The 12,987-nt window shown below is 28.9% G+C and overlaps 2 protein-coding genes across 2 annotated transcripts; both read left to right on the forward strand.

The window, feature by feature from the left end:
- Nucleotides 1-3,979: 3,979 nt before the first annotated feature.
- Nucleotides 3,980-4,869, forward strand: LOC123227204. The gene has a single exon (XM_044651907.1). It carries the CDS (start codon nt 4,050-4,052, stop codon nt 4,728-4,730), a length of 681 nt encoding a protein of 226 aa, XP_044507842.1. The 5' UTR covers nt 3,980-4,049; the 3' UTR covers nt 4,731-4,869.
- A 5,210-nt stretch (nt 4,870-10,079) lies between these two features.
- Nucleotides 10,080-10,943, forward strand: LOC123227298. Its single transcript, XM_044652040.1, has one exon. The coding sequence runs from the start codon at nt 10,131-10,133 to the stop codon at nt 10,809-10,811; it is 681 nt and encodes a 226-aa protein (XP_044507975.1). The 5' UTR covers nt 10,080-10,130; the 3' UTR covers nt 10,812-10,943.
- Nucleotides 10,944-12,987: the final 2,044 nt, after the last annotated feature.

The raw sequence follows: 12,987 nt of genomic DNA on the forward strand, positions 1-12,987 counted from the left end.
TGAAATTTTCATAACGCACATACTAGCTACTATCTTGAAACTTTTAAAGTTTTTGGAGAACGTCTATAGTTAAAGATCAAGAAATGAAAAAAAAATGATTTCCATGTGTAACTCAAATTGAGTTGCTTACATTACAGCACACCTTAATGGACAAGAGGGGTGCATTTCACACGTGAACCGACTAACATTTTTGTCAGTCTTATCATCTCATGTCTTAAGAAAATTTTGAATATTATATTTTGTAAATTAGCAATGTTATATATACATAGTTTTTTAGTATATAATTAGTGTAATTATATAATTGAGTATTATTTTATCTGTAATATAAAATAATTGAATTATATTATGATATATTATTATTAATACACAAATAAATTTAAGATATGATCTTGAATCATTATTAATAATTGTGTCATTATATAATGCCATGAATATGAACTTGAATCATGATAAGTAATTGTGTCATTATAAGGTGGTATGAATTTGAGCTTTAAACTTGAATTAAATTATTTTTTATTTGAATCAAATTTCAGATTATTTAATTTTGGCTCATCGAATTCAAGTAAAGTCATTTTTCACTTAAACTAAACTTGAACAAAGACTGTTCAAATTTGATTCGGTTTATATCTATTTCTATTTTCTAATAGAGACAACAAAATATGAATATATCCATTTTTTTTTAAATTGTAAGAGGTGAATTTTTTTTTTTTTTTAAATTGAAGTGAATGGACTCACAGATATTGAATCAACCCAATTTTCAGATTTTTCTTGAAAATGTGGACAAGAAGTGGTGTCTCCGTCTTTAGTATATTTTAGATTATCATCTTCTAATGGTTACATCGAACAGAGAAGCATATCGGTGAATATTCGACATAATATTGAGTTCTAAATGAAATAAATTTCACGAAACAGATAAAAATATCCAGAGATATCTGGATTACTTGATCAATATTGAAGCAACTATCACATCAAAGAAAAATCGTGGTTGATTTTTATGTTGACATGTCTTATTGATCATTACAAAATTATGGAAACTGCCATGCATCTTCTTATCCAATGTAAACATGGGACAATTTGCCGATAGGGTTTTGTAAGGAATTAATATTATATGAATAATATTACGTGTATCTAATTTTAAATATTTAGATAATATAATATTATATAATTGAATATTATTTTAAATTTAATTTAAAATAACTCAATCACATAATAATATATATTTTAAATATATAATTAAATATTTAAAACTGAATATATATAATATTATTACAACATTAGAAAACATACAGTTGGCTGAGAATTTTCATGGCTCAAAACTGGAAGACATTTCAAATTGAAAAGCCTTGTACGCAATTTCCTTTGTTTTAGAGAGAATAATGAAAGCTTTTCTTTAAGGTAATAATTAATTGACAGCAACTTAAAATTTTCATAATCGCTAATCTTAGTGATAAGCAAATTAATAATTGGTAATCAACTTAAAAATTCAAATTAAATACAGACATTTAACAGTCAAGAGAAGACTCCATGTCAATGTGGACGCCAAGAGTCCCAACCGCGTAGGTCACTTATTGTTTCTTGTTAGAAGAATACAGACTTTGATTTGAACCAACCGGTAATTGCGGACATCATTTATTTTAGGGTTTGATTTTTCAAAGAGGAAGTGAATCCTGGTTCATTGAATGGAGGTTTGTTTGGTTCTTAGAAATAACTAAGTTTCGTTGACGTGTCACGATCTTGGGTGTCACATAAATGATAATCGAATTTGGACATTGAGAACCTCTTATGTTTTTTCAAGACTTCAGATAACTATGAATACATTATTAAATTGAGGTTCTTCGATTGAGATATTATCTATTTCATGACCACAGTCCAAGGCAACACAATTCGAAAGTTCTTTCTTCTTATCCATGTACTCAATCCTCATTGGTTGATAATGACTCTAAGTATGAAACATTAATAAGATCATCATAAACAACATCAATATTGATGCTATCCTTCTCAAACGGATTATAAACTTTAATATTGGCTCTTATGGGAAAATTTTATTGTTTCCCTTGCAAAGTATTAGAAAAGACTTTACTCATGTTTATTTATTATCTCAGTATACAAGTTATTAGAATTATCAAATTTATGTAGGGATGAATTTGAGTTGAACTAGCTTAAATTCAAATTTATGTTTGATTTGAATAAGTCAAACTCAAATTAAAGCCTCTGGTTTAGTAGTTTGATTTTGTTTTTCTAATAACAATATTGTTAACCCATTTAATAATATTATTCACTCCTCCATTAACATTATTTATCCCTTCGGAAATATTGTTTATGCAATCCTTTGATAACAATATTTACTATTTCAAATGAGTTTGAATTAAGCATTACGTATTCAAACCGAGTTCGAATTAACCTTTTTTTGGGCTTGGCTAGCGCCAATCCATTTGCTCTTTTTTCCTATAATATTATCTCTTTTTCTTTCAATACAACAGTCCAAAAATATTGGCCATAATTACTGAATTTAAGGATTTTTTTTTTTGTTTGAATACTTCTTTTTTTTTTTTAGAGATATTGGATATGAGATTGTGACATAATGAAATTGCTGTCAAGTTTTTTAGATTTTTGAAAAAAAAAAAAGATAAAATAAAATAATATTTAATTAATTAATTTAACTATATTAATCTAATATATATCTCATACGAATATGATTATTTTAATTAATAACCATTATTTTCTTCCTCTTTCGTTAGCTGTTTTGTCTGTTGATATTAAATATAGACCGTGTTTGGACATTTTCAGTGACTTGGTCATAGCTTGCAAATTGAAGCAGAATTTAAGAAACTTGTAGGAAGGCCGACTCCAAGTAAAAGTCAATTAACCTTTTTTTTTTATTTTCTCTTTAATTTTAATGAAAAAATTATGTATAAAATTTTTTATACCATATATAAAATATTACACCATATCGTATAACGCATCTTTGAAAAAAAATAATTACAAATTAGTATCTTTTTAAATTCTAAAATGTTTTAAAGAAATTTTCAAATCACTTTATTATTTTTTTCAAAATATCTATAAGTTTGTATAATAATATATATTATATTATATTATATTATACATATAGTATTATATAATATATTTATTATTTTATATAATTTTAATATATTTTAAAAATTTAAATTATTTTTTATTTGTGGTACTTATCTGATTGGTATGAAAAGAACAATGGGTACATTGACTAGGATAAATTGACCTCTTATCTAGAAGTTAGATTGTTTGGACTAGAGATGGTAATTTCAATCTGATTTTAGAGGTCTCGATCCTAACGAAGCAGAGATGTTTTGATAGAAACAGATAAATAGACAAGGATAAAGATAAAAAAAATCTTTGTAATCAGGGATAAATCAAGAACGGTGATACATATGTCTTCACCCCACACTGCCCTGCCCCGCCCCGTCCTGTCCTTTTATATTAATATATTTACTTAAAATACTAATATATTTTTATTATTTTAAATTATTTATGTTTCTCAAATTTCTTTAGATTTTTATTGTGTATATTAAAATAGTTAATATATTATATTTATGATATTTGAAATAATATGTTGATTTTAATTTTACTTAATTTTATTATTTAATATATTTATGTTATATTTAGAGGCTATAAAAAGGATATTTTTCTTTGTAGGGGATTTTTTCTCATTAGAATAAGAAGAAAATTTTTTTTCACAGAAAAGAGACAAGATTATTTTTATTTCTGTAATAAATACAAAAATTAATATCTCTTACGAAGACAAGTGCCTCTTCTCCTCGTCTTCCCTAGTTTGAACGGCAGGAAAATAAATGAAAAAAAAAAAATCTCTTTTAAGTCATTGTTAAACCTAACCTTCTTTACTAGTCTTCATGGGCCCTAATTTAATACGCAATTACTTTGCAGTTTTTTTATCCCCTTATTTTACCCTCTTACTGATTTCCAAACTCTATATAAACCCTCACAACCACCGAACAATTTCTCGCACAAAAATACAAACAAAGATAGCAAGACCAGCAAACCTTATATACCCCATGGCTCATTACATCTGTTTCCTTTGTTTAATATTAACCACACTGGCAGCTATGCAAGGCTGTCAAGCAGTTGACTACACCGTCACAAACACCGCCGGCACGACAGCTGGTGGTGCCCGCTTCGACAGAGAAATCGGGATTGACTACAGCCGGCAAACACTAGCCTCGGCCACGGATTTTATATGGAGAATCTTCCAGCAGAACACCGCGGCTGACAGGAAAAATGTGGAGAAAGTTAGCCTGTTCATTGACGACATGGACGGCGTTGCATATGCTAGGAATAATGAGATTCATGTTAGTGCGAAATATATCGGAGGCTATTCCGGCGACGTCAAAAGAGAGTTCACCGGAGTACTTTATCATGAGATGACACATATTTGGCAATGGAACGGAAACGGACAGGCCCCCGTAGGATTGACTGAAGGGATTGCTGATTATGTAAGGTTAAAGGCTAACTATGTGCCAAGTCACTGGGTTCAACCAGGTGAGGGCGACCGCTGGGATCATGGATATGATGTGACGGCGAGGTTTTTGGACTATCTCAACAGTTTGAAAAATGGGTTTGTTGCAGAACTTAACAAGAAGATGAGAACTGGGTATAACGCTAGCTACTTCGTTGATTTGCTGGGTAAGACAGTGGATCAGTTGTGGACTGAGTACAAGGCCAAGTACGGAAAGTAACTAGTAATCTAATGGTGGATACAATAATATGATTCAGAGAATAAGGATCTGCTGAAATGTCTGACCCATTTTATCCATATCAAATATATGCGTAATATTATTTCTAAATAAAAGTCAATAAGTGACAGTATCTTAATTATTCTTTTGCTTAATATTCTTTTTGACAATTAACCTCAATTTAAAATTAAACATGATCGCTAATCTTAGTGATAAGCAAATGAATAATGGGTAATTAACTTAATTTTTCAAATTAAGTACAGAACTTTAACAGTTAAGACAAGACTCCAAGTCAATATGGACGCCAAGTGTCCCAACCGCGTGGCTCAATTAATTGTTTCTTGTTAGAACAATACAAGCTTTGATTTGAACCAACGGATAATTGCCGACATCTTTTATTTTAGGGTTTGATTTTTCAACGAGTAGTTAGCTAGTGTATTAAATCAATGATTGTTTGATCTTTTGCCGTAGTTAAGTGTGGTCGATGAGTAACGATCTTTGGTGGTGAAATGTCGTATAGACGATAATCGAACTTGAACATTCAGAGTCTCCCATGCTTTTTCAAGACCTTGGGTAACATTGAATACATGATTGAAATGAGGTTATTTAATCAAAATATCATTTATTTTATGATCACAATCTAAGGTACTCCAACATGAAGTTCTTCCTTTATATCTACATAGTCAATCTTTAATGGTTAACAATAACTCTAAACAAGGAATATTAGTAAAACCGACATAATCAACATCAACATTAGTGTTACTTTCTTTAAATGGATTCTAAATTTCAATATTGACCTTTATGAGAGAATGATATTGTTCCTCTTACAAAAAATTAACAAAAACTTTATTCATACGTACAGTTTAGATACACGAGTTATCTCAATTATCAAACCTCTGTGTGGATATAGCTGAACTAAGTTGACTCAAATTTGAATCTATGTTTAAATTGAATGAGTTAAACTCGAGTTAAAGTTATATTTTAATGGCTTGACTCATTTGTCTTTTTTATGACAATATTATTCATCTATTTAATGATGTTATTCACCCATCTAACGATATTTTTTACTCTTTCGATGATATTGTTTATCTACTAGTAACTTTCTAATGATATTATTTACTAATTTAAATAAGCTCGAGTTAGCTAGATATTATAGATTTTAATCGAGTTTGAATTAACTTTTGTTTGAACCTGGCTGAGCTCCTATCTATTTTAAGAACTATTTGCCTCATAAAATCGCTCTTTTTCACTATATTATTGCCCATTTTTCTTATCACAATCCATTAACTTAAAAGAATAACAAGAACATATTGATCTTAATACCTAAATTTAAGGATCTTCCTTATATGAATTTATATTTTTTTTTTATGGGATTTGGGATCCCGAATTGTGAGATAAAATAATTGATATCAAAGGTCAAGAAATTTTAGGATTTGAAAAAAATAGAGATAAATAATATTATATTTAATTAGCTTTATTAATTTAACATAAATTTCTTTAAAATATGATTATTTTAACTAATAACACTTTTCTTCTTTGTCTTTCATTAGCTATTTTGGCTGTTGTATATTGAATACAGGCCTAGACGGAAGGCCAAGTCCAAGTCAATGCCAAAGTCAAGTAATATTTCTCATTAATTTTAAGGGGAGAAAAAGTGTGAAACCAATTATACGCACGGCTAAAGTCCTTCTGAATATCCGTCTTCTTCATGCATAGATAAAATTTGAAAGTAAAGATTATGGCTTCCAAAATACCGCAAATCTCAAAAAGCAACTCCCAGCTCTAGACGTTTTTCCTTTCCATTTTGCTTTAAATAGCATAAGAACAATGAGTACACTGATGAGGATAAATTTGACCTCTTTTTTACACGTTATTTTGTTTGGACCACAGGAAAATGAATGCAAAAATAATCTATTTTACCAGCCTAACTTTCTTGACTATTTTTCGTGGCAATAAAACTGTGTACTCATTTAGAGTATATAAATAAATACATGTTTGATATGTGTCACTATATGATTGGATGATTTTAAATTAAAGATAAAACAATTCTAAATATATGATAACACAAACCCTAACCCCCCCTCCCGGGGCCACCACTTTAACTTTGTAAAAAAATCCAAATGTGTGTCTAATATTTTCATGGTGTAATATTAATTACAATTGTGTTAGTTTCAAGTTTAAAAAAGTTAAAATTTACCCCTAACATTAGTTTTAAGCTTAGAAATGTTAAAATTTACCTCTTATATTAGTTTCAATTTTCAATTGTATAATATAACATGTCCTCTTTCCATTTTGAAACAAATTGCTCTGCTTTACTCCCTTCATTCAAAATGAAAATGTTAAAAATTTCAACATACCTCTGTAAAAAATTACAATAGAATAACTTTTATAACACACCATAAAAATGAAATCACATTGAGGTTATTTTTAAGGGTGTGCACGGTTGAATTTGGTAAAGTTTAAGAGCTTTTTAAAATTAAACTGAAAAAAATGGTTTCAAAAATTTTCAAACCAAATTGAAAAAATATGTTTTAGTTCAATTTGGATTAAGATTTGAACATATTAAAATCATACCCTAGTTGCTTATATAAAGAGTGATGTATTAGATAGTATTGATAATGAGGTCATTTTACAATACTTTCAAAAAACATAAATCATATTGATGACAATTATAAATATATTACTTAATGAATTTTTATTAAAACAAATATTTGTGCTTATTTTTATTTAAAATTTATTTATACTATTCTAATATTGGCCTTTCTAAATTTTATTTCTAGATCCATCACCAGTCAATAAGAGGCAGTATAATGCTTCTTTTTCTGAATATTCTTCAAACTCAAATGGATACAGACAGACAAGTTTGGTTCTTGAAATTCAACAATCCACCTTTGTTCTGTCCGCTCGCTGAGCTCTTCACGACACTTGGAAAAATATTATTAACTCTTTTTAAGTCTGAGCTATTTGGAATAGTATGCTGTGGGTCGTTACCTTACTTTGTAGTATCTGCATGTTTTTTAGGGTTTTTTTCCTCTTCTCTATTATTATATTCTTTGTTTTGTGGCTCTTGTTTTTGTTGAGCAGCGCGAAATAAACAATTAGACCTAGCTGTTCATGCATGAATAACCAACCCATTCTATCCACTTTCCCTGAAAAGGCCATACCTTAATTTGTGTTTGTATAAATATTTATATATTGGGTTTTGAGTGATTCTACGTTAAGAATAAATAAAAATAAATTCTATTATTATATATTATTTAGATATCTAATTAGATTTTTAAAAAAAAGTACACATAAAATTGTTTATGGGTAAAAAAAAGTTAGATATCAAGCAGAGATTTGATCTAAATCCATACTGGTGAGACTAGTGGAATGTGTTTAAAGCATTATTTTCATATTATAACAAATATTTCTTTAATATAAAGTGGAAATAAAACTGTGAACTGCACTATAATTTTTGCAAGATCTGTAAATAAACAAAGGCTAAAAGACTTATTCCCACGCGGAATATCTTGTTTTCCCAAATATCTTTTTCTTAATCATGAAAATCTCAAATACTCACCCACAAGATATTAAGTCTATTAATTTTAAAGATAAAATCGTTATTTCATTTATAATATTAAAAATAAATTAAAATTTAATTTCTTTTTCCTTTTCTAAACCCTAAAAACTAAAAATTTATCTCTTAGGTAAAGTTTTAAAAAATAACATTTCCCTCATAGGGTTTAGTTTTCAATCTTCGGTGTCATCGCTGGTAATGAAGAGTCCCTGACGAAAGGTTTAGTAAGATCATCATAACCAACATCAACATTGGTGCTACCTCCTCAAACAGATTCTGAACTTTATTATTGGCTCTTATGGGAAAATTTTAGTGTTTCCCTTGCAAAGTATTAGAAAAGACTTTACTCATGTTAATTTATTGTGTTGTATACAAGTTATCCGAAATACCGAGTCTACGTAGGGGTGAATTTGAACCGAACTGGGTTAAGTTCAAATCTATATTTGATTTGAATGAATTAAACTCAAATTAGAGCTCTAGTTCAATAATTTCACTGTCTTTTTAATGACAATATTGTTTACTTATTTGATAACACTAATCACCCTTCTAACACTATTTATCTATTCGATGATATTGCTTATATAAATCTTTGATAACAATGTTTGCAAATTCAAATGAGTTTGAGTTAGATATTATATATTCAAATTGAGTTTGAATTAACCCTTATTTGGGCTTGGCTAGCTCCAATCCACCTACAATCTATTTACTTTGTCAAATTGCACTTTTTTCCTATAATATTATCTCTTTTTCTTACAATACAAAAATCCAAAAATATTGGTCATAGTACCTAAATTTAAGGATTTTTTTTTTTGCTTGAATGCTTTTTTTTTTTTGGAGATATTGGATATGAGATTGTGACATAAAGAAATTGCTGTTAAGGTTTTTAGATTTTTGAAAAAAAAAGAAGATAAAATAAAATTATATTTAATTAATTTATTTAACTATATTAATTTAATATATATCTCATACGAATATGATTGTTTTAATTAATAACCATTATTTTCTTCTTCCTCTTTCGCTGGCTGTTCTGTCTGTTGATACGGTGTTCGGACATTTTCGGTGACTTGGTCATAACTTGCAAATCGAAGCAGAATTTAAGAAACTTGCCGGAAGGCCGAGTCCGAGAAAAATCAATTAACTTTTTTTTAAAAATTTTCTCATGAATTTTAGAGGAAAAAATTCATATATCAAAAATCTGATTTCTTATATCATATATAAAATATTATATCATATTATATGATATATTTTAAAAAAAATAAAATAATTATAAAATTTAATTATTATGTTATCATATTAAGAAATTATCATTAACATCCTTTTAAATTCCAAAATATTTTAAAGACATTTTCATATCACTTCATTATTTTTTTGAAAATATATATTAATTTATATAATAATATATATTATATTATATGATAGTATTATATAATTTATTTATTATATTATATAATTTTAATATATTTTAAAAATATAAAAAATTTTATTAATATTATATCATATATTTATTATATTGTATAATTTTAATATATTTTGAAAATATAAATTATTTTTCATTTGTATTTGGATTGGTACGAATGGAACAATGGGAACACTGACGAGGATAAATTGACCTCTTATCTAGAAGTTGGTTTGTTTGGACCTTAGGAAAATAAATTTAAAAAAAGATCTCTTTTACGCCATTGTTAAACCTAACTTTCTTGACTAGTCTTCATGGGCTCTATTTTAATGCACAATTACACCCAATTTTTTAATCTCTTACTGATTTCCAAACTCTATATAAACCCTCACAACCAACAGACGTTTTCTCACACAAAAATACAAGAACAGCAAACCTTATATACCCCATGGCTCATTACATCTGTTTCCTTTATTTAATATTAACCACATTGGCAGCTATGCAAGGCTGTCAAGCAGTTGACTACACCGTCACAAACACCGCCGGCACGACAGCTGGTGGTGCTCGCTTTGACAGTGAAATCGGGGTTGACTACAGCCGGCAAACACTAGCCTCGGCCACGGATTTTATATGGAGAATGTTCCAGCAGAACACCGCGGCTGATAGGAAAAATGTGGAGAAAGTCAGCCTGTTCATTGACAACATGGACGGCGTTGCATATGCTAGCAATAATGAGATTCATGTTAGTGCGAATTATATCGGAGGCTATTCCGGCGACGTCAAAAGAGAGTTCACCGGAGTAATTTATCATGAGATGACACATATTTGGCAATGGAACGGAAACGGACAGGCCCCCGTAGGATTGACTGAAGGGATTGCTGATTATGTAAGGTTAAAGGCTAACTATGCGCCAAGTCACTGGGTTCAACCTGGTGAGGGCGACCGCTGGGATCAGGGATATGATGTGACGGCGAGGTTTTTGGACTATCTCAACAGTTTGAAAAATGGGTTTGTTGCAGAACTTAACACGAAGATGAGAACTGGGTATAACGCTAGCTACTTCGTTGATTTGCTGGGGAAGACAGTGGATCAGTTGTGGACTGAGTACAAGGCCAAGTATGGAAAGTAATCTAATGGTGGATACAATAATATGATTCAGAGAATAATGATCTGCTGAAATGTCTGATCCATTTTATCCATATCAACTATATGCGTAATATTATTTCTAAATAAAAGTCAATAAGAGACAGTATCTTAATTATTCTTTTGCTTAATATTTTTTTTGCAATTAACCTCAACTTAAAATTAAACACGATCGCTAATCTTAGTGATAAGCAATTGAATAATGGGTAATTAACTTAATTTTTCAAATTAAACACAGAATTTTAACAGTTAAGACAAGACTCCGGGTCAATATGGACGGCAAGTGTCCCAACCGCGTGGCTCAATTTATGGTTTCTTGTTAGAAGAATACAGGCTTTGATTTGAACCAACGGATAATTGCGGACATCTTTTATTTTAGGGTTTGATTTTTCAACGAGTAGTTAGCTAGTGTATTAAATTGATGATTGTTTGATCCTTTGTCCTAGATTAAGTGTGGTCAAAGAGTAACGATCTTTGGTGGTGCAATGTCGTATAGATGATAATCGAACTTGATCATTCATAGCCTCCCATGCTTTTTAAAGACCTTGGGTTACATTGAATACATTGTTGAAATGAGGTTCTTTAATCGAAATATCATTTATTTTATGATCACAATCTAAAGTACTCTAACTTGAAGTTCTTTTATATCCACATAGTCAATCGTTAGTAGTTGACAATAGCTCTAAACAAGGAATATTAGTAAGATCGACATAATCAACATCAACATTAATGTTACTTTTTTCAAATGGATTCTGAATTTCAATATTAACTTTTATGGGAGAATGATATTATTCCTCTTACAAAGTATTAACAGAGAGTTTAATCATATGTATCAGATATATAAGTTATCTGAATTATCAAATCTTTATAGGGATAGATTTGAGCTAAATTGGCTCAAATTTAAATCCATGTTTAACTTGAATGAGTTAAACTCGAGTTAGAGTTCTATTTTAATAGCTTAACTTATTTGTTTTTTTATGACAATATTATTCACCTATCTAATCGTACTTTTTTCTCCTTTGATGATACTGTTCACCTACTAGTAACTCTCCAATAATATTGTTTACTAATTCAAATGTGCTTGAGTTAGCTATATATTATAGATTTTAACCAAACTCGAATTAACCCTTGTTTGAATTTGGCTGAGCTCCTATCCACCCTAAGAACTACTTACATCATAAAATTGCTCTTTTTTAGTATATTATTGCCTATTTTTCTTACAATATCACAATCCATTAACTTAAAAGAATAACAAGAACTTATTGATCTTAATACCTAAATTTAAGGATCTTCCTTATATGAATTTATATATTTTTTTTTATGGGATTTGGGATTCCAAATTGTGAGATAAAATAATCGATATCAAAGGTTAAGAAATTTTAGGATTTGAAAAAAAAAAGAGATAAACAATATTATATTTAATTAACTTTATTAATTTAACATAAATTTCTTTAAAATATGATTATTTCAACTAATAACTTTTCTTCTTTGTCTTTCATTAGCTATTTTGGCTGTTGTATATTGAATATAGGCCTAGGCGGAAGGCCAAGTCCAAGTCAATGCCGAAGTCAAGTAATATTTCTTTTTCCCCATTTTTAATTTTCTCATTAATTTTAAGGGGAGAAAAAGTGTGAAACCAATTATATGCTTGGCTAAAATCTTTCTGAATATCCGTCCCCTTCATGCATAGATAAAATTTGAAAGTAAAGGTTATGGCTTCCAAAGTACCCAAAATCTCAAAAAGCAACTCCCAGCTCTAGACGTTTTTGACCTCTTTAAATAGCATAAGAACAATGAGTACACTGATGCGGATAAATTTGACCTCTTTTTTACACGTTATTTTGTTTGGACCAATGAATGGAAAAATAATCTCTTTTACCAGCCTGACTTTCTTGACTATCATTCATGGCAATAAAACTGTTTTGAGTATATAAATAGATACACGTTTGATATGTATTAACATATAATTAGATGATTTTAAATTAAAAATAAAATAATATCTAATCATATAATGATATACATATATATGTATTCATTTGTATATTTAATATGCAGTTTCATTACTTTTTTTATTTTCTTTTTAATTTTCCCTCTTATTGATTTCCAAACTCTATATAAACCCTTCACCAACAAACGATTTCTCACAAAACAATTCAACCAAA

Source organism: Mangifera indica, chromosome 10 (genome assembly GCF_011075055.1).
Source record: "Mangifera indica cultivar Alphonso chromosome 10, CATAS_Mindica_2.1, whole genome shotgun sequence".
NCBI lineage: Eukaryota > Viridiplantae > Streptophyta > Magnoliopsida > Sapindales > Anacardiaceae > Mangifera > Mangifera indica.